General features: G+C 35.3%; 1 protein-coding gene across 1 annotated transcript; it reads left to right on the plus strand.

Moving 5' to 3' along the window:
• Positions 1-7,037: 7,037 nt before the first annotated feature.
• LOC122134339 lies at positions 7,038-17,633 on the plus strand. The gene is made up of 9 exons (XM_042762637.1): positions 7,038-7,402; positions 9,247-9,360; positions 9,464-9,526; positions 9,950-10,120; positions 12,839-13,025; positions 13,307-13,443; positions 15,950-15,996; positions 16,152-16,192; positions 17,230-17,633. Exons 1-9 carry the CDS (start codon positions 7,364-7,366, stop codon positions 17,283-17,285), a joined length of 855 nt encoding a protein of 284 aa, XP_042618571.1. The 5' UTR covers positions 7,038-7,363; the 3' UTR covers positions 17,286-17,633.
• The last annotated feature ends 5,030 nt before the right edge of the window (positions 17,634-22,663 follow it).

Below are 22,663 nucleotides of genomic sequence, written 5' to 3' on the forward strand. Positions count from 1 at the left end.
CTAAAATATACTTAATATATTTGTAGTTGCATAATTAATGATAAAGCTGATATTTAGCACATTCAAAATATAGAAACTTTAACTTTAATATCAATTAAAAAAGCGAGCAAGATAAAATGTTATTAAAAGATAATTATTTAAAATAAACTTAGCAAAACATGTTATGCAAAATGTGTTTTTAAAGTGTATAAAGTGTCTCTCAGTAAATACACCCCAAAACTGAAATTTGTGTCATAATTTCCTCATTGTTTGTTCCAAACGCTTATGAGTTTCTGTCTTCTATTGAACACAAAAGAAGATATTTTGAAGAATGTGTGTAACGAAACAGACGGTAGCCATTACAAACATTTTTTTTCTCCATATATGGAAACCAGTTGGCTACCGTCATCTCTTTGGTTTCACACATTCTTCAAAATATCTTCTTTTGTGTTCAGAATATGAACACAGAGTTTCTGAACACAAAAGAAGATATTTTGAAGAATGTGTGAAACCAAAGATGTTGGAACAACTTGACAGAGAGTAAATTATGACCAAACTTTCATTTTTGGGTGGCCTTTTATTTCATTAATATATTTTTTTCAAGGTCAGTTATTGGAAATATACTTTAAAGATTTGAAGTACACTACAAGGGCACATTCACTACAGTTAAGCTCACTTCTTTTTCACAAGGGTTCACGTGATGATCAGAGGCCGTGGCTGTTACTACTCTAAAGTCTGACTTCAAAAGAAATATGTTAGCAACATTATTTTCCCACAAACCACATGTAAATCAAGACAGGAGGCTGTTCTTTCATCAGATGTGTTGTTCGCTGTCAGAAGTTGTTTAGCAACACCGGAAAAAAAAGTTTTTGTAATGTCTTTCATGAACTAGCTCAGACGGACAGAGAAAGAGAAAAAAAACATTGTATCACTTCCTTGAGCAACTCACTGTGGGTTTCACTGACCATGACATTTCATTTTAGTTTTAACTGAATGTGTATTAATACAGCATTGAAAAAATTAACTCAAAAAGACACACACTTTGGACTTGTTATAAAAAAGTTTTAAAACCATTTATAGTTATATCATATATATTTCTTATAGTTATATAATATATCATAGTTATATAATATGTGACCCTGGATCACAAAACCAGTCATAAGGGTAAATTTTTCAAAATTGAGATTTATACATCATCTGAAAGCTAAATAAATAAGCTGTCCATTGATGTATGATTTGCAAAGATACAACAATTTGAAAATCTTGGATTTGAGGGTGCAAAAAAATCAAATTATTAGAAAATCGCCTTTAAAGTTGTCCAAATGAAGTTCTTAGCAATGCATATTACTAATCAAAAATTAAGTTTTAATATATTTACAGTAAGACATTTACTAAATATCTTCATGGAATATGATCTTTACTTAATATCCTAATGATTTTTGGCAAAATCTATAATTTTGACCCATACAATGTATTTTTGGCTATAGCTACAAATATACCCCAGTGACTTAAAGGGTAAGTTCACCCAAAAATGAAAATTAGCCTACATTAAGATTAGCTATATTAAAGTGATTGTGATGTTTTGAATATGGATATTTTTCTTACAAAAACGCATCAATTCGCTACAGGAGGCCTTTGTTCACCCCCCGGTTTTTTTATGGATTGGCGCTTTTTATTTAACTTTGTTTGGACTGATGCATGCAACACCTGCTGAGTGCCATTAAACAGCTTGAAAGATCAAAGACAATTTTTAATATAACTCCGACTGGATTCGTCTGAAAGAAGAAAGTCATATACACCTGATGTGTAATTTATGGACTAGTTTTAATTTTTGGGTGAACTAACCCTTTAAGACTGTTTGTCCAGGGTCACATATATATTTAAAGTTATATAAAACAAACAATCTGTACTAATGATAAACAAAACCCATATCCAAGAAATCCACTTGAATTCAAATTTTCCACTATTGTAACCACAATGTACAACTGACTGATACTGTTTTAAGATGTGGTATGAACTGCTTTTATGGGTATTTATTAGTGTCCTACAATGTGTGAATACTTTGAACACTGAATAAACCAAAAACAACTTTAGTTGCCAACTTTAGTTTTTAGTTGGCAACACTTCTTTCACCTTTCAGATCATCACAATCCAAACAAGCATATGAGGCGCATATGAGGCCAACTGAATTTCAGGATGGACGTTTACCCCTTTTGACCATCCTCACTATCTGTCCCATAATGAACTCTACTCTGGAAGCTTTTACAAAAGCCCGGGAGTGGTGAACAACCACAGAACATATTCATTATGCTAGAGCATGAAGACGTGCCCTGCTTCTTATTTTTGATGTTTTCTCTCCCAGTCTGTGCGTGTTTAGAAACATGTTTGTCTTGCAGCGTTTCTGTTGAGAAGGCTGTGAAATGGAATGCAAGATGTGATCTCCTGCTGTTTCAGTCACGCTGAAGATGCCTTCCTCAGCAGGAGCTACAGATTTTATCACTACTTGGTCTCTCTATTTTCTCTTTCTCTCCCTCCATGCCTGATGCACATTCTTTAGCTGCTGTACGTTTTGAAAGAGATTATATCAGCTATAACAGATGTCCACATCATACTATATTTATTGACTCATAAGATATTATCATATCAGGGCTCCAGACAAAAAAAAATCACTTAAGGAGCCATTGGCTCCTATGTGAAACCAATTAGGCGGCACATTATTTTGTTAAGTGCCACGGAATAAATGTGTTTTATTTATTTTTAAACACCTTAACATTTCAGTCATACTGTCATGTGTTTATGCCTCATCTTTTCTAGTCTTTATCAGCATTTTAATCCATCTTGTAGCCTAGATGTCCTGGGAACTATGGTTCACTTAAAGTGGGAACTAAACATCTTTTCCAACTTGAGAACTATATATACAGTCACAAAGAAATGTTTATTACACTTTGTGTCAATATCATGGACCATTATTATGTCAGCATCACTTGGTCATTGAGTGTAGTTTGGGCTCCTCCTTAATGCATCCTATAAATGTTGTCATATTGTCTTGCACACGTCCAGTCTGTTTTTCTTCATACCATCCAATAATATAGGAGATGTTGAATTATTTCTCTAGCTCCTTTCATTCTTTCTTATCATGTAGACAGGTCAAGTAAAAATATAAATATATGCAATATAGCACATGTATTTAGCTAAATGCATTTCTTTACTCATAGAAATACTAAGCATTTACATTTTGAAAAACTACTAACATTTATGATCCATAAAATATGACTCTATAATATTATTCCTGTAATTAGAGCAATGTAATAATTCCACTGGAGGCGAGTGTTGTAAGAAACGAAGTGTAGTTTCATTTATCATAAAAATGTATATGCAAACAAATACTTGACATGGCTTGACATGGAATAAACATGAACTTAACATGGATATAACTCACCAACAGCGGTACATGAACAAAGCTAGACCAGGGACAATGAAACATGAGGGCTATTTATATCAAACAAAGGGGTCACATGATACAATCCAACAAATGAGATTGTCACACATAAGCCCCTTTCTTAGACTTGAAGTGGGACTGTGCAGATTGTTGGAACATTGCCGGGTCGACTTCTGTGTGAAAGCAGACACGTCCCGGGATTGATTCCGGGATTGATCCCAGGTCGGGGACCTAGTAACATTGCCGGGTTCAGTCCCGGAACGAGCGCTGTGTGAACAAAAGCCAGATCTAATGCCGTGTCGTAGTGATGACGCGCGTTATCGCACGACTCTTTTAGCGTGTTTTGAAGGCAGGTCAACGTTCGCGACGAAAAAATATGCGCAAACTCTAACGAAGCAGAGATAAGTTAGTTCCTTACTTTCCGCGCTGAAGCTGAGATCGTTCATCAGCTTCAGTGAAAGTTAACGTGCCTAGCGTTTTCGACTCGTACATTACACGTCACACCCTGATATCACGTGTCTTCACGGGACCTTTACGGGTTGTGTGTGAACGCACGCACATATTCCGGGTAATCACTGGCAGTGTGAAAGTGCAAAATCTAGCAACCTGGGTACAAATGCCGGGACACATTACCCGTGTATTTGCCGGAATCGCAGTGTGAAAGGGGCTATACAGAGGACCAAATGAGATCAAGAAACAAGAACAAAAGGACCACACGGCAGGGCAAAGGAAACACATGACAAGGCATGACCAAGACAAGAAAATACTAAATAAAAGACAAGAAAATACTAAATAAAAGACAAGAAAACCTAAACAAGAAACAAATCCCAAAAACTAGCATGACATATCCCCCCCTCTAACGTACCACCCACCCCAACCCAAACAAAACTCAAAAAGTCCAGAACGGTGGTGGAGTGGAGGTGGAAACGGGGAAGGATGGCTCATGGCATGGACTGTGGAGCAGTGGCAGGTCTAAAAGCCTGATCTACGGAGCAGTGGAGGACCTGCATCCAATGTACATCCACTGATTCACACAGGAGAAAATAAAAAACGTTCAACAAAATATGCTGGGGAACCTGTTCTGATGAAAGTGTATATAGGTCATAGACAGACGTTTGATTATGCATTGCTAGTCTTACCGGAGAAAATGTATTTGCGTGGTGTACTTTTGTCACTGTCATTTGATTGACATACTATATGATTCACAGCTAATTTTGAAATATTAATACCTACATCTGGACAAGAACAATGTATTTTCTCTGGTTAAAACTGGGTTGTGTATTACATGTCATCATTTCCACCAGACAGTAAGACTGAAACTTAAATAGAGGAAAACGTTGTGTGGTGAAATGCAAGAATGCCAAATGCAGAAAAATGTGAAACCAAAAGATAATGATTTGCTTTGACAAGCATTTTTTTTTTTTCAAAAAACACAAAAGCAAACTCTGAAAAACAGTAATGATATGAGTCATATGAAGACAAATCTAATGAAATTTGCCCCGGTGTCACCAAACAGGCAGACACTGAGGATTCATCCACAACATCCTTCTATTGTTCATGTACTTAAACCCCCCCACCAAAAAAATACAGGTCAAACAAAGACACATCTGAGGTCTCAGAACCCTCTTAAATGACTACACAGCTGAATTTAAAAGAAGCTAGTGCTGATTTCTGTAAATATTTCAAACTAGATGGTAGATATGGTGTTTAGTCCATGTATGTGACATTCCCAAAGGCATATTCCATTTTCAAAGAAGCGTTCCAGAAAAATATCAAGGAAAGGTTTATCCAAATCATTTTAAAATGTAATAATACATAACATTTACATTCTCTTTCCCTTAAGGCAGCTGCATTCATGAAAGAGTTTAATAGTAGATAACCTCAGTCAGTCATTCCTAGCTTTTGATCAGGTCAGAGATCTCACCACCAGTTTATTGTTGGTCATATCACCAGTTCAAATATTGTTGAGAGTAATTTATTAGTTGTGAACGAGCAGTAAGCTGTACATACTAATGTCCTAAAAAATGGTTGGGTTCAAAGTCAAAGTAAAGAACCAAATGTGTCTTTTGTTTGCAAACTGATAACTTCAGTGCCCCAGATCAGTCTGTCCTTAGATCAGGCACAGATGCAAGACATATGATCTGCTCATCTCATGCTCAGAAGTGCTTAACACAGCAGTCTGCATCCTATTTATTTGCAAAACTGAAAATGAATGCTGCAGAACAAAAAAATAAAATAAAATAAAAAATAATAGAAATAAATTGTTATTTATTATATTATATTATAATGTCTGCGTAAGCTGATTTCAGTTAAAACATGTGTTCTAGTCTTGGACTAAGCTTGTTTTTGAAACCGGGCATATCCTTCCTCCAAACCATTTGTCCTAGGTCAGGGGATTCCAGAACGTTACATTATGTTACGTTACGTTATATGTTATGTCATATCAGTTCAATTTGCTTCCATTTAAAACATTTAGTCTGGGACTAAGCTTAAGCCTTGTACTTGGACGAGTCCTTAAAAATAATAATGTAATGATGAATTTGTCACACCAGGCAGCAAGAAGTAATCATCTATAGGAAAATTTTGACTATTTGAAGTAATTAAGTTATGAATTATGAATAAAAGTTTATCATTCAAAAGTTTTCCATAAGAATTTTTAAGAAACTAATTATTTTATTCAGCAAGTATGAAATAAATTGATCATAAAAAAATCTTTAATCTCTACTTGATTGTAAAAAATGTACTACAAAAGATTTATATTTCAAATAAATGCTACATCAAAGAACCTTGGGAAAAAAAATATATCAAAGTTTCCACAAAAATATGAAGCAGCATAACTGTTTTCAACATTGATAATCATAAGAAATGTTACTTGAGGGGCAAATCAGCATATTAGATTGATTTCTGAAGGATCATGTGACACTGAAGACTGGAGTAATGATGATGAAAATCCAGCTTTTCAGGAATAAATTACATTTTAAAATATATTCAAATTGAATACAACTTTTTTTTTTCTTTTTTTTTCTTTTTTTTGCTTTTGTTGTTTTTTAATAATAAAAAATGGCATTAGCGCTTAAGAGACTTTTAAAAATATTTAAAAATCTTACTGAACCCAAAATTTTGAACACAGATTGTGTACTTCCATTAGAAGACAACTGTCTTTTCATGTCTCCTGGATTTTTGTGAGAATGAACACTGGAAAATTCCAGCTCAAAAGCATTTATGATTGACACCTCACTCTTTAATCTTAACGAAGCCTGTGGAGAACACAGTCTGTTTTCCTCTCTTGAGAGCAATGACTTTTGCTCTGACAGTTAACATGTTAAGATGTCTCTCAGCATGCTTCAGAAGGTACAAATCTATCCCAAGAACAAAGGGGAACATCTGACCATCAGCACACACACACAAAAGAAAAAATAAAATAAAACAAAGCCCATAAAATGGTGTCAGAACTTTGATCACAAAAAGGTATAGCTCTAGGAACCATAATAGATCTCTAATAGGAGTAACAGGAGGCTTGTGTGAGGTATAGAGAAAGATCATTCATGAGTCTAAAATAAAATAAGTCCTTGCATCATGTTTAATACATATGCATGCCAAGATTTTAAATTGAAAAAGACATTGAGCAGGAAGCCTTGCTTTCATAAACCCATTATGAAACATGAGAACGCAAGAAAAAGAGAGAGGTGTGGGCATGAAAAGGCGGAGAAGCTAATGAAAAAGACAAGGAGGGGGTGAAGGGGAGGGACAGAGAGAGTCCCAATTCTGAATGTGCTTTAAATTCAAAGTCTGGGTCAGTGCACTTTCATTTTGATGGTGGATCGATTCATTTATGAGCTTTTCTGTCTTTTCTGCTTTAACTCTGCACAGCAAAACATCACCTGGATCTGCTCAAATGCATCTAACTGAGGATTGTAAACTTATCCTGCTGGATTGGTGAGCCAGATGAACAACCCTACACTCCTTCACTTCTACAAAACCAAGGTAGGTTTGAAGCTCATCAGTGGAACATGTGGTCCTTCTAAAAGCTGGAAACACCCTGTCTTATTGATTTGAAGCAGCAATGTTTTTTAATTTTTTGTTTTGTTTTGTTTTACACTGCATACATTTTTACTTTGCATTTCATTTTCTGGAGTACTATATTCTTTTGACATGTTAACATGATTTAGTGGTGCTGAAGTGGTATGCATTTCTCTGGCATGTTCTCAGAGATGTTTCTTTTGGAGAAATGTTCACATTAATTTCAAGTTATTGTTTAGTGTATGCCGGTTGTTAAAGTTATGGCATTCAGTGCCTCTAATAATAATAATAATAATAAAAAATACATCAAAAGAAATGTAAAAAATAAGTAACACTATGCAGAAATAACAAAAGCACCAGGATGCAGTGCTGACAGGGAGGGAGAGATAGAGAGTGAAACAAAGAAAGAAAGAAAGAAAGAAAGAAAGAGAGAAAGAAAGAGAAAATATATATTGATAGTGAGTGAAGACCGTTGCCAGTGGCATATACTTGGCAAAAAAAAAAAAAAAGTAATTCTTCATTTTAACTTTCCAGCAGTGAGTCCAACCTGCAAGAAAAGTTTTTGATGACAGCAGTTAGAAGAAAATAGTGAAGTGTTCTCACCATTTCTATTCATGTATTGAGTTTTTATTTAATATTTATATCCCATTCATATTTAATGAAAATGTAGATTTATAAATTCTAGGGCTATCAGTTTAACGCGTTAACTTAATTAATTATGAAAAATAACGCGATTAAAATATTTTAACGCAGTTAACGCACTGGCCCCGCCCCCAAACTTGAATGTCATCTTACATTTCATGAAATTTACTATTGATAAATATGATGCAGGACAACAACTCCATAAATGCAGTATGCCCCTTAAAATGCAAGATACTGGGGAAAAAATGCCCCTGTATGTGTTTTGATATTTATATATGATAAGCTATATCACACGAGCAGGGAGGGCAATATGACACGAGTGCCGTTTTTGTCACAAAGCAACTGAGTGCAAATGTGATTGTATACAACAGTTCAGGAAAAAAAAGGTAATACTGTTCAAAATTTAAAATAGTTTTGTTCAATTCTGCCAGCGAAAAAGTTAACTACAAAGCCGAACTGTCAGAATGAATCCTCGTTTTGAACAAATCGTGTGAATCAATGATTCAAAGGCACATTCATAAAGAGAGCACTTTACTTCATTCCTGAATGAATCAGCCATTTGAACGAATCGACTCATAAAGACATTTACCGCCATCTGCTGGTAGTTTTAGTTTCTTCTTTAGAGTATCATTTCATTTATTTATTCCCTCACATATTATTTATTTATTTCAAACCTGAATGACTTACTTTCTTTTGCACAACATAAAAGAAGGTATTTTGAATACTTTGGTAACTAAGCTGTTTTGGTCGCTAGTGACTTTCATTGCATGAACAAAAAATACTGACATGTTTCTCAAATTATCTTCTTTTATGTTCCATACTTTATGTAATGCCAGTGTAAACAATCATTTAATACAATAATAGGTTTAAATTATCGTTTGGGGGTATTTGCACAGCCAAATTTAGTTTGCAATAGTTAATCGCAGTACCCCGTAATGAATCAGATTAAAGATTTTAATCGACTGACAGCCCTAATAAATTAATATTTTAAAAAATAAATTCATATTAAAAAAATTATAAAAAATTATATTTTCTTGACAAAATCAATAATGCAAAATGGTTTATGTGAGGGGTACTATTATGTTTAGAGTATAGAAAAGTCCCCCGATTATAGAAAACCAAACATCTGTGAGTGCATGTGTGTTTTTCTTTGCTTGCCACTATAGGGGAAGAATGTGTGTGTTCTCATGCTACTGTGTGTTCCCCTCTCCATGATGGACATCCCTGGTCCTTGCAAACATGCCATCACTATGGACCACCTGCTTCAACTAAAACAACTGGTGAGGAACCAGATCACATTAAAGCATCATGGAGTCTTCCTTTGATTTCAATTGTAACACCTCTGTCTCTTAACTTGTCATCTCTTGTCTTTTTACTCTTCAGATCAGTAACCAGTTGCGGAATGGCTGTTCAATTACATATACATTCATTGAGAGAAAACACCTGGTAAGAGGGCCCCTCTGCTTTCTGTTAAAAAAGTTTTTTTTTTTTCTCCATAATACAAGCTTCTATTCCAAAGTCTTCTGTTTTGAATCTGGCTTTGGAAGTCTGAGGCGTGTTTTAGATTAGGTGCTCATTGATGAAGTTCTTAGATGTAAGTGCTTTGTCTTTTTTTCTGAAGACAGTCTGAACTTCTGAACTTTGGTTTAGGCTCTATTTTAGGCCAATGATACCATCTTACAGAAAATAATTCACAAAGTGCATTGTGTTGATATCTATTCAGTCACAGATTCACCAAACCAGCTACAAAAACACCAGCCAGCAAAACCAAAGCCAACTGCCTGATCTCTTTTGAAAGCAAAGTGCCAGGTTTTGTTCTCCAGGTTTCTCTGACCGGCTGCTTGCTCATTTATCTCCCTTGTCTTTTAGAGCATGGTGTGTTATGTGAAGGCTACTCTACCAAGGGTGCTTGAACTGTTTAATGTCCACTTCAAATACGTGCGGGACTCAGGAAGTGCTCAAGCAGTGTTCTCCATACAGAACCTCATCCTCAACATCTACTCCCACCACTGCATACCTTCACTGAACGAGGAACTGGAGGTGTGTGTGCACTCACACTCACATATCTCCAACCCAGGGACAAAGAGCCTCACTTTAGTTATGGATCTCCAGGTTACTTTAAGATTAGTAAATGAATTGATAACACTTTACAATAAGTTTTAATTACACTAAAAAACTCTGAAATCTTTTTTTATTGGCATTGATGGTTACAATGAGATGGGTACAATGAGGTGACATCATTCTCATTTAACCATCAAACATTGAAAGTCTAAACCCATTAACAAATTACTTTCAACAGACCATGAATAACCCCAGAAGACATGTTAAATGTAATATACATATGTCTACATTATGTAACATACGTTGGTTTAACCAAAATTGTTCATTAACTGGAATATTGAATGATAATATTTCATAATATTAATATTATTAATTAATAAGTCATCTCCATCATTTTGACAGACAATAAATATTGTATTAACCTGCTTTAGAAACATTCCATTACACATTGTTAATAGGGATTAGAGGAGAAAAAGTAAAATGATTAACAAAAAATGTGAAAAACCACGAACGAGCTGTGAAGATTTGGGAAGAAAAATGAGAGTGCATTGCAGTGAATTATTCATGGGATATAATCAAAAATTAAATAGGGAGAGACCATATATAAATATATATATATATATATATAAATCATTTCATATTTCTATTTAAAATAGTGTATTTAAAGCTCATATCTCATAACAATATTTATGCATTTGCATTTGCAGTGTACATTCATGCCACCTCTGAGCTGCATTAAACATTAATGACTGTCCATTTACCTTTACTTAATTAATGTGTAACTATGAGGCTAAGGCTGCATTAGAATCCATATGGGGAGGTTTACAGTATTTAGATAGAAATGTGAAGGCAGGCAGAAGGTCAAAACCGCAATAGCAGTCCAATCCGTCAACATACACAGGGGTAATCTAAAAGGCAAAGGTCCAAACATAGTCATCAGTCCAATCAACACAACCAAAATAAAGGTATAATCCAGACAATAGAAAAATGGATAATCAGGCAGAATCATACACTAGACAGACAGGCAAAAATGGAAAAATGCTCGGTAAGGCAGTTAATCTGGCAATACTTTGCAATGAGTGAAAGTCTGTGTTTAGCTATATAGCAGCCAAACAGGAAATGATCACAGAGGAAGCAGAGGGAGCAGCACACAATCAGTCCTTTGGCCAGGGCTCCCTGTGCTGGCGTGGTGTTACAAAATGCTGTAAAAGAAGACTATTGTTCATTGCATTAACTATTAAAACATGCAATCTTCATGTAAGGTGTTATCTGCCATTTTATAGCATTTAATAATTATGGTAAAAGTGCAACTGTCAAACATATCCAACATGTAACAGTAAAAATCTGTTGGTAAATTGTAGAAATTCACATTTACCAACCAAGGTTAATTAATGATGTAAAAGTTTTGTTCATTGTTAGTTCATATATTGACTATTGCGTTAATAAATATTTCTTCATGTTATTGTAAAGTGTTACCTTAAATGGTTTTCAGGATGCTAGTCAGAGGAACTTGAAGGCCTACATTTCCACTGACTGTCTGATATGGCAGGTTTGCTTGATTTTTTTCTCTACACAATTGGAATTTACATAAATCGCAGAGGCACTTCAAGTATGTTTGTATGTGTGAAACCACAAACAGTTTTAAATGCATAGGGTTCAGATTTCAAAAAGGTGTCTGGAGTTGGTAGCGCTCTCCATGTAATACTGCTAGATTACAACATGAAAGGCTAAAACTGACTTGTTGATGAACTGTATTCACAAACATCACTCAAGCACATATCTGTGCTCAAATCTGCTCACAGACATTCTTGTCATGAGAGTAATATATCTATAGTAAATTCCCTGCAGTAATTTAAAGCTAGATGTTTGAGGACATTACTGAGCTTAGTAAGCTTATTAGCCATTGTTGATTGGTTTACTTATTTTGTAGTCATTTTCATTTATTTGAAGAAAAAAAAAATCTTAAAAATTCAGCTTGAGAATGTGCTTCAAGTACCAGAAGTAAAAAGAAGTAATGCTGTTACTTTGACATATTTCTAATATGAAATAGGCATTATTACAATCTCTGTACCTACTACAACATACTTTCTTTTTTATTTCCATTAAGGAGTGATTCCTATTAGTAATTACTGTCACTATTCCCATTAGTGATTTATTGACAATCCTAACTGAAACTGCATGCACACAAGTGAGGCATGAGACAGAAACTCCTTCAGCAGCCTCTTCATCAAAACATAAATCTATCATGGCATGAAGCAAAGCATGTGAAGCAAAGCACGCTTATCTCTGGCTTTGCTGAAGATAATTAATAATGAACTGAACAGACAATTTATCTTTCATGACTTAGCTTCTGAGATGTATTTCCAACATTTTATCATAGGGATTCCCCCTTCAGATCAAAGGAGGAAACATATGAGCCTAATTTATAAACTTGCTACGTTCTTGACAATTTAAAATTCAAAAGTATTTTGCATGGATAAATGCAGCCTTGGTGAGCAATAACAATCTTTTTTTTTTTTTTTTATTATTTTGTGTCCTGCTGAAAAAAGAGATTCATGGCTTTAGAACAACATGAGTTTGAGTAGATGATGACATAATTTAAATTTTTTGGTGAACAGTCCCTTTAAAATCCACCCCATCCCCTTGTACATATTTTTTTTAAACATTTTTTTACATTTTCCCTCTCATTCTCTGCAGGAGGACCCTGTAGCATTCGAGAGGCAATACAATGAGTCTCCTGCTCAGGCACTTCAAAGAGTCGAGGAGGTTCTGTCCCTCTACTTGCATCTCATCACAACCACAAACACTTCTCTTAACTGGACCTGCGAGCAAGAGTACAGCAGCAATCTACCCCCTACTGTAACACAGCTAACCACTAGCACAGGTGAATGTGCGCACACACACACACACACACACACACACACACACACACACACACACACACTCACACACACACACACACACACACACAAACACAAACACGCACACACACACACACACACACACACACACACACACACACTCACACATTCAGCTTCAGGAAAAAGAAACAGGTACAACTAGTGAAGCTGTTTCAAACACCCACATGCTCTCTCTCTCTCTCACACACACACACACACACATCCCTGCAGCAACGATTAAAGCCACATGTTTGTCCTTTGAAAGAGTCTGCGGTGGAATTATTCTGGCAAGATCCGCAGGGGTCCTTCAGCGATGATTTCTACAGACTGGGCTTCATTGTGGTCTGCATCTGTGGAGCATTTCTTATCCTACTCACTGCCTACTGCCTCCTAGAGAGAAAGGTATGCTAATCCTCCCTAAATGTAGACATAAATAGCATTTGAGCATGTTCTGATGCTTTTGATGACATACATTTGTGATAGGTATAGTGACAAACATATTTTTGAGTAATCCCGTTTGAAAAAAAAAAAAAACAGCATATGCTGGTCAGGTTTTGAAGCATGGCAGCTGGTTTAGGCTGGCCCAGTTGGTCATGAGCTGGTTTAAGCTGGTTATGAGCTGGTCCTGAGCAGAAGCTAGTTGCTTAGGACCAACTTAATACCAGCACCTGACCATCTTAAGACCAGCACATGCCCAGCTTAAAACAGCTCATGACCAATTAAGGAGCAGCTTAAACCATCTCAAACCAGCTGCCATGCTTCAAAACATACCTAACCAGCATATGCAGGTTTTTTCAACAGGGATTTCAAAGGCTTGGCAAGATTCTGTGTATTGCATCATGATGAAAGACCTCCAGCCAGCACAATGTTCTGCACCTCAATCTGGTATTGATTTGTGATGGTGTGTATGTCTAACTCTAGAAAGCCTTTGGTTCTTATAGAAGTTGGGTTGGATGATTAATATCAGATGAAATGACAAATCAGATTTTGTGATCAATTTTTAGAATAGAAACGAAAGTAAACCAGTTTTTAATGATGTTTAATGATGATGTGGGTTCTTGAAGTATCACAAAGAGAAAAGCGACTTATTTTAATGTATGATTTTTTTTTTTTTTCATAGTGGAACATTTTCTCACATTTTCAAAAAAACAAAATACTATACTTAACAAGTAACTATGTAAAGTTTAAATTACTTCATTGCAGCAGTTAATGTAGTCTTTTTGGCTAAATGTGTACCAGAAAATCTCTCCAGGTTATTCAGGTTAAGTAAATCAGACTCAAGCCAAAACAAGGCCACTTGCAATATATGCTAGTACCCACTGATGAAAAGCAGCCCCACAGCATGATGTTATCACCTTACTGAAATTCTCAGTAGAAATCAGTTGTTAAGGTGTTGCACCACTAAAACAACAGTGAATCTTAAAAGATTCTTATCATCATCAAAACAAATAGTCTTTTTCCACTTTGTAATATTGTATTGAATGTGCCAAAAAATAGAGGGTACACTTTCATGACTGTTTCTTAACACATTCAAGCATACTTTTTAAAAAGTGCATTTTGTAATAATATCCAACTAAAAGTTTTACTTAGAAGTGCAATTATAAATTATTATGCTTTAATAATTCAACATGCTTTAAATTTTGACGTGTTGACTAACATACTAAAGCACATGTAAAATACTTGATTATACATTTTACTGTAGTCTGTTATTCAATTTTACATTTCAAGTTAGTATATTTTAAATGTATTAAATTACAACTACATCTCAAATGTGAAATTTCATATATATTTAAATACGACACACTTTTCAGTAGAAATGGCACTTAAGTATATTTTATTTTACTACGTGTTGGTCACTTTAACCAACAGAAGACAATAAAAGTAATTATGAAATTACATATATTTCATATCCTACTTAACTGGGTCAAATAAAGCACACTAAATTTCAGCTAACTGCATTGAAATTAATGTAAACTATAATACATTTTCATTCAACTGCAGTTAAGTGTCTGAAAACATTACATTTAGTTCACACTCAAGTTCTCTTTTTACAAGGATCATTAATATATTTTTTAAAAATGATTTTCACGGTTTTACATTATTTTCATGTGGCTCTGTTTCAAAACAGACCATGATGGAGATCTCTTGCTCACAAATGTACAGATTATTCTTGCAGGTTCCTTCTAATCAAGCCATCACCACAAATATTTCTCAGGAGATATATATTTACTCTAGAATTAGCATAGGTTGTGTATTAGTATGAGTTCTGTAAACAGTTATGTAAAGACCCAATGAAATGGCTTGACAATTGTTTTCTTTAAGATCGTCCAGTATATGTCCATTAGGATAGCCATTCATCTCACTGTCGGTTGCTCAGCTGGAGCATGCAGTTTTTTTAAGGCACTCACTTGTGCCGTGAATTCAGTGTTTTATGTCACTAGTCACTTTGGAGGCTCAGAAAAAAAGCCATCTAATTGACTGATGCACATGTTCCCATCAGCCCTATAGCTAATAAAATAATTCTTCTTAATTAACAGCTATTGAAAGCTGCAGCTGTGCAATCTAATAGAAGAAATAGTTTATCTTTGTAGATGTTTTACGAGTGTTCAATTTTTGTAGGCCTCTTAATAGCATGAAATGGATTTAGAATGGAAATTTAATTATTTATTAATGTATGCTGCCTTGTTAAATATTAACACTGGAGCAGAAACCACCTGAAGCAGAAATAAACTGATTTTTCTCAAAACATTCATCATCATTAGGTCACCAAAGTACTCACACTTAATCTGTTACTGCCCTTTAAAGAAAGTAATGAAAAGCGAGAATTATAAAATTAAAAAAAGTATTTGTTGAATATGTGACATCACTTATGCATATAATTTCATATTTAATTCTGTTTCCTCAACAGAAGCTGCAGCGTCAGCTTCACAGAACAAGAATATCATCAGACTGGGGGTAACTTCATGTTTTATCCTACTGTTATCTTGAATAGTTACTGATTTCATGTTGTTGTATTTTACGTTTATATGTTTGTATGCTTTGTACAAGCTATGACTTAAAATGTCAAAACTATGCATCTAAGCCAAGGAATATCTAAATTTCTCTTACAGATTACAAGTTGTCGAAAACTTTGAAATCCAAGAGGATGTATGTAAGTATATGATTAAATTTGATTGAGTTCACAATATCAAAAACAACAATAAAAATAAATTAATAGCCATATACTGTACATCCTTTAATACTTAACAACAGATGTATGATATTTGGGTTTGTATTTGCTTTATTAATATTTCTTCCTTGATTGAGGCTTCAGCCTGTTACCTGTCCTGATTTAACTGCTGATGCTTTTCAGCTATTATCTTCAGCACACACTTAATTTTTCTCCAAAAATATCAGACGGCCTAGGCAGGACATAAAATATGATTGAATGTTGTACGCAGCAAGAGATGAAAAACTAAAAAAGGTCCAAAAATAAAAGTTTTAACATTTATACTCATATAACACATGAAATTAAAATTATGGGGCCATTGTGGCCTAATGGTTAGAGAGTTGGAGTTAAAGGTTGTAGGTTTGAGTCTCAGTAATGGCAAGGATTGTAGGTGGGGGGAGTGAATGTACAGCATTCTCTTCCACCCTCATTACCACGACTGAGGAGCCCTTGAGCAAGGCACCAAACCCCCAGCTGCTCCACGGGAGCTCCACATGGCTGCCCACTGCTCTGGGTGGGTGTTCACAGTGTGTGTGTGTGTGTGTGTTCACTACTCACTGCTCACTGCTGTGTGTGTGCACTTGGATGTGTTAAATGCAGAGCACAGATTCTGAGTATACTTGGCTACACGTCACGTCACTTTCAAAATAAATAATTGAAAAAAAAAAAATCAATGAAAATAAAACATTCAAAAATAAGAAATGCTTCATTTATTTAAACAAATTATTAAAAATAATAGTACATATTTTGATAATAGGGGTTTGACAGACAAAGAAAACACACACACACACACACACACACACACACACACACACACACACACACACACACACACACATATAAAGACCCTGGAGTATTTTTCTATAGCCTTTACACTTTTATAGCAGATTGCCAAACTAATCAGAACTATTAGTATTATTCTGATTCCAAACAATAACTGTAACACATAAGTGCTCATATTTAATTCTTTTATTTCGCAGACCAGATGAATGACCGATGGACACAGTGTGGCTCACACATTTCCACTGCCTTCTAACTGATTTGAAATAGACTGCATTAATCTTCAGGAAGACCATGACCATGACCAGAGGAAACAGATTGAAGATATACGTATATATATTTTTTCAAGATAATTCATTTACCATGGACCTTGTACATATGTACATATGCATATTATTACAAACATCTATTTCTGGACTACAGGCAAAATCTAAGTATTGCATGCTCAGTAATGCTACAGTTATGTCAATCCACTACACACCTACTGTAAGAACAAGAAAAGGAAATCATTCAGTCATAGTTGGGTTCAGTTGGCAATCTACTAAATGGATGTTATTGTTCAAATGTGAGCAGCCTCTTACAGTAAAGGCTTAGTTTGTTGATACAGAACTGTTTCTTCATTTCTTTACATTTCCAATATGAAGTAAATATGTATATTTTAAAGATGTTATGCTAAAATTTATTGGGCAAAGTAAGCAAAGAAATACTTCACCAAAAAAAGCACCTTCAACATCATCACCCTAAAAATGTACTTGCCTTCAGGCTGTCCAAGATGCAGAAAAGTTTGTTTGTTCATCGGAACAAATTTGGAGAAATTTAGCATCACATAAATTTGTAAATGTTTATTCCTTTTTTTTGAATTGTTGCCGTCCGAATGAGAGTCCAAACAGCTGATAAAAACATCACAATATTTCACAACACAACTCCAGTCTATCAATTAACATCTTGTTTTAAGTTTAAACTATCACTTCTGGCCAAAATCCTCCAATGAAAAAGTCTATCCCCTGTTGTCCTCTCACATCAAAATCCACCAACATATTTGTTTAGAACTGTTTTGGCTTGTAAATGCTGCTTGATCTGTGTATATTTCTCTCCTGATTCAGACGAGACAACTTTTTCACTGGAAAGAGCAATATTGTAGATGGAGGAGAAGCTCCATATATTATTATAACTCCAGATATTGTGGGCAGAAGCAATGGTTTGAAGTTAAAAACATGTCTTGATGGATTTGTGTCTTACAAACACGCAGCTTTTATCTTCACAAGGCATTTGATGGACTGGAGTGGTGTGGATTATTATGATGTTTTTATCAGCTGTTTGGACTCTCTTTCTGACGGCACCCATTCACTGCAGAAGATCCAGTGGTGAGCAACTGATGCAATGGTTACATTTCTCCAAATCTGTTCTGATGAAGAAACAAACAAACAAATCTACATCTTGGATGGATTTCATCTTTTGGAGTAATATTCCTTAAGATAACATTGTCTCACACATCTGCCTACCCCACCCCCCCCCCTCAAAAAAAAAAACACCTGCAAAACAAAAAGGTCATAATGTTATTTTTTTTTTTTTTTTGGTGAAATGCTGATATAAAAATGCTGTTTGAGCTGACAACAGCATGCATTACAAAATAGTTTTATGCTAGGAGGGCAGTTTTGCTTGTTTACATTTAGTTTCATAGTATATATACATATATGTTGTTAAATGGGAAATTTTATTTGGTTTTCCAGAAAATTAAAATTCAAGCAGGATGGTATATTATGTACTATAACAAAACAGAAGAAAACAATTCCGCACACAAATGTTTCCAGGTGACCCACTTGAGCTGTTCAATTTGCATTTTGTTTCTGTCTAAGTTTTTGTGTGGCACCATTTGGCTAAAGCATTAAACATTCACAGACTTCTCTCCAAATTAAAAACAAAGAAATGTGGTAGAGATTTTCAGACGTCTGCTAAAGATTAGAACAAACCAGTCATCCAAATAAAAAGGAAGAACTTTTATTTAGCAGAAAAACTGGATGTAGTTTCTTGTGAATGAGATTTGCAGGCCTACTCTTCAAGACGCTTATTGGGAGTATTCTATAGCAATTACATTATATACACATAGTGGAGATCAAAATTAGAGAACAGTCTATAAATACTTGATTTTTTTCTGAAATATTGTTAATCTTCATAACTCAGTTTGAAGGAATATTAGCTGTGGGTATACATACCACTGTTATTACTAACATGCTTGACAAAATAACCAAGGCATTTCAATGACCTTTATTTAGTGGAAACACTGATCAAAATTAGAGACCGGTAACCACTGTAGCACGAAAGAAAAGTACAACTAAAATTTTGGAGGGTTACAGCTGTCAGAAATTAGAGGCCCTTGCTGCAGCCACAGGACATCACTAGTTTCTCACACTGAGCTGCTGTGATCTTGGTCCACTCTTCTTCCATAGTGTGGTAACTGCGGTGGGTTTCTTAGCCAGATTTTCAGTTGAGTTTAGATCAGGTATCAGGTCCGGCCATTTGATTATTTCAATGTTTTCAGCTTCAAGGAACTGCTTTACCTGTTTTGCAGTGTGACAGGGGCATTGTCTTGCATGACTGATTGGGAGATGCTTGCAGGGAAGTTACCGCATGTTGCTGAAGGAGGTTCTTCTGATAAACATTTGCATTCACCCTTCCATGTAACGGTGTAAGAGGCTCAACTCCTGCTGCACAAAACATTCCCCAAAGCATGACTCCTCTTCCACCTTTTACTGACTTCTTTACACACTTGGGCTTCAGTCTCTCCCCAGTTTGAAAGGTGAGCTTAGGCTTTTGATTCTTTTTGCTGATGAGAGGCTTGGCCACTGCAGAGTGCACTTTTAGTCCAACTTAAATGTGCCGAGACAGATCCATACCCTGCTCAGCGCTGGCGAGCAATTCCAGCTGTAGTGTTGGACCGATTGCCCATTGAGAATCTCTACATTATCCTGTCCTTTCGTGCATTTGTCTTAGATGGACGACCAGTCTTTTGGGGGGACTTGAACTAATTAGTGCCATTGTAAAGCTGCAATATTTGAGAAATCACAGATTTGGAATGACCAGCTTCTATTGCGATGACTGAAAGGGTCTTCCCTTGGGCCTTCATCTGGACAACCTCCAGGGATTCAGTCACCTTAGAGTGGCCAGCCATATTGCAGTCTCAGTGAAAATTAGAGGAATTCTGCCAGTTAAACAGGGTTTGTCAGACAATTAAGGAAATTAGCCCCAGGTGCCAGATTAACGCCAATAATTTGGAGGTATCTCTAAATGTTCTCTAATTTTGATCAGAGTTATTATTTAAATCAAATAAGTTTAGACTTGGTGGGCATAAGAGGCTTCTTTTAAAACCATTCAAAAATCTTACTAATCTCAAACGTTTAAAAGTTGGTGTAATTTAGCTGTAAAATATTTTGAAAAAATGTTAAAAGATACAATTATGGTTAAAAATGCTATTAAATCATTATTAATTCCCTATAGGGTTAATTGGCATTATTTTGTCACAAACAAATAAATGCAGGTTAAATGTTCCTTGACTTTGCATTTGCACATTGTTGGCTTACATCAACACTTCTCCCACCAAGGACGTAAAATGAAAAGAATGAAAATTGTGCCAACCAACCCAGTTCTGCAGTTAATTCTCTTTATTTTTTTTTTCCTTTTTCCCCCTTTCCTTACTCCTGCCAGATAGCCTTCATCACAGATTTCTGTGAACATCAAAGTCGTGTATTTGATAACTGCTGGTGTTTTCTACATGGATTTTTCCTGTACAGCATTCCTCTTCTGCTTGCCTTTTCACAAGGGAAACAGTGTTTGGCTCTACCTTTGTGGCTTAAGAAACTCTTTTGTTAACCACTTCCTATGTTCCTAGTTTTAAACAGACTTTTAGTATGCCCATTATTTTGTACTGACTGCCAAGAACAATAAAATAAGCACAGAGTGAATGACAAACAGTCTAAATATTTCGTATGCATGAATTTTTCATGCAAATCGGCACAAATGACTTAGAATGAAACTTAAGATGGGTCTTAAATGTAACTGCATAACGCTTAAATGGAATTCAATAATGCATACCAAGGAATTAAAGAGAAGGTATACAGACTCACAGCTCCCTCTAGAGGTCTACTAACTAAACATGGGTAAACACATCTGCCATTACTCCACTCTCCTTGACAGCGTCATCAAGTTTTAAAAATGCGACCTCTAGAGGCGAAAACTTACATATTGTTACAAAATGGTATTTTATTTTCATTTTCGTAAACACACTGGTTTATAGTGCAATTTTTTTTTACTATTCACTGAACTTTTGTTTGTTTGTTTTACGTATATGAATTGAAAGTCTCACGCACAGTGTAAAGAGCTTACTCCGCATCAGTAAAATACTCTATTTGAACAGTCTTTGTGTGAAAAAGAAGTGGGCTTAACAGTATTGAAATGTGTACCTTTAGTGGACTTCAAATCTTAAAAGGGAAAGTTCACCCAAAAATACTCACCCCCAAGCCATTCTAGATGTATATAGTTTTCTTCTTTCAGATGAATACAATCTGAGTTATATATATATAAAAAAATGTCCTCTTTCAAGCTTTATAATGGCAGTGAAAGGGGGCTGAGATTTTGAAGGCCAAAAATGTGCATCCATCCATTATAAAAAGTACTCCACATGGCTCTGGGGGGTTAATAAAGGGCTTTGGAAGCAAATCGATGTGTTTTTGTAAGAACAATATCCATATCTAAAACTTTTTTAAACCATAAAGTCTAGCTTCTGCTAACTGTTGTACACGAGAGAGTGGCATTCCAGCATAGGAGCAGCGTAAGCTCTATTTCTTTCTTTTTCATAATATGGAAGTCAATGGCTGCCAACTGTTTGGTTACTAACATTCTTCAAAATATCTTCTGTGTTCAGCGGAATAAATAATCTTACACAGGTTTGGAACAATTTGAGGGTGAGTAAATCATGACGGTTTAAATTTTTAAAAACTATCCCTTTAAGTAGAACTTAAATGCACTTGATTTCTATTGAAAATAATTAAATATTAAAATAATATGGATGCAAACAAACCACAAGATGATTTTGTAATTTCTCTGTAAAATCAGAACACATGCCTCTATTCTCAGCCTAAGCTGTACAGTCTGTTTTTCAGACTCACTGAGATGATCCAGCTTGACTGGCAGATCATAACGTGTCTCTGAGATCTGGACAATTTAATTTTACATTTGATTTTCTACCACAGATGGGGAGCAGGAGTCCTCAAAGGCAGTAGCTGGATACACAGTGCCAAAATAAATAAATAAATAAATAAATAAATAAACATTTTGGCTGCTAATGGTATGTCATTGATGGGGTTCTGGACACTTTACAGACATCTCACAAAACTCCAGTCCGCTGGTCCACTGAGAGCTGATGTAAAAGCTGAACATTTGAACACTGTGTCCTCGGTCAGTGGATGTTTCTGTAATCTCCATTCACCCCACACTTTTTTTTTTTTTTTATACACCTGAACCTTGTCCTTTGTTGTTTTAGATATGCACATGAAGTTTATGCAGCCACTAGATCAGTCTTTCTTAATCCTGGTCCTGGAGGTTCAAAAAAGAAGAAGAAAAAAAAACATTAAGAAAAAT

Source organism: Cyprinus carpio, chromosome A8, assembly GCF_018340385.1.
Source record: "Cyprinus carpio isolate SPL01 chromosome A8, ASM1834038v1, whole genome shotgun sequence".
NCBI classification, from domain to species: domain Eukaryota; kingdom Metazoa; phylum Chordata; class Actinopteri; order Cypriniformes; family Cyprinidae; genus Cyprinus; species Cyprinus carpio.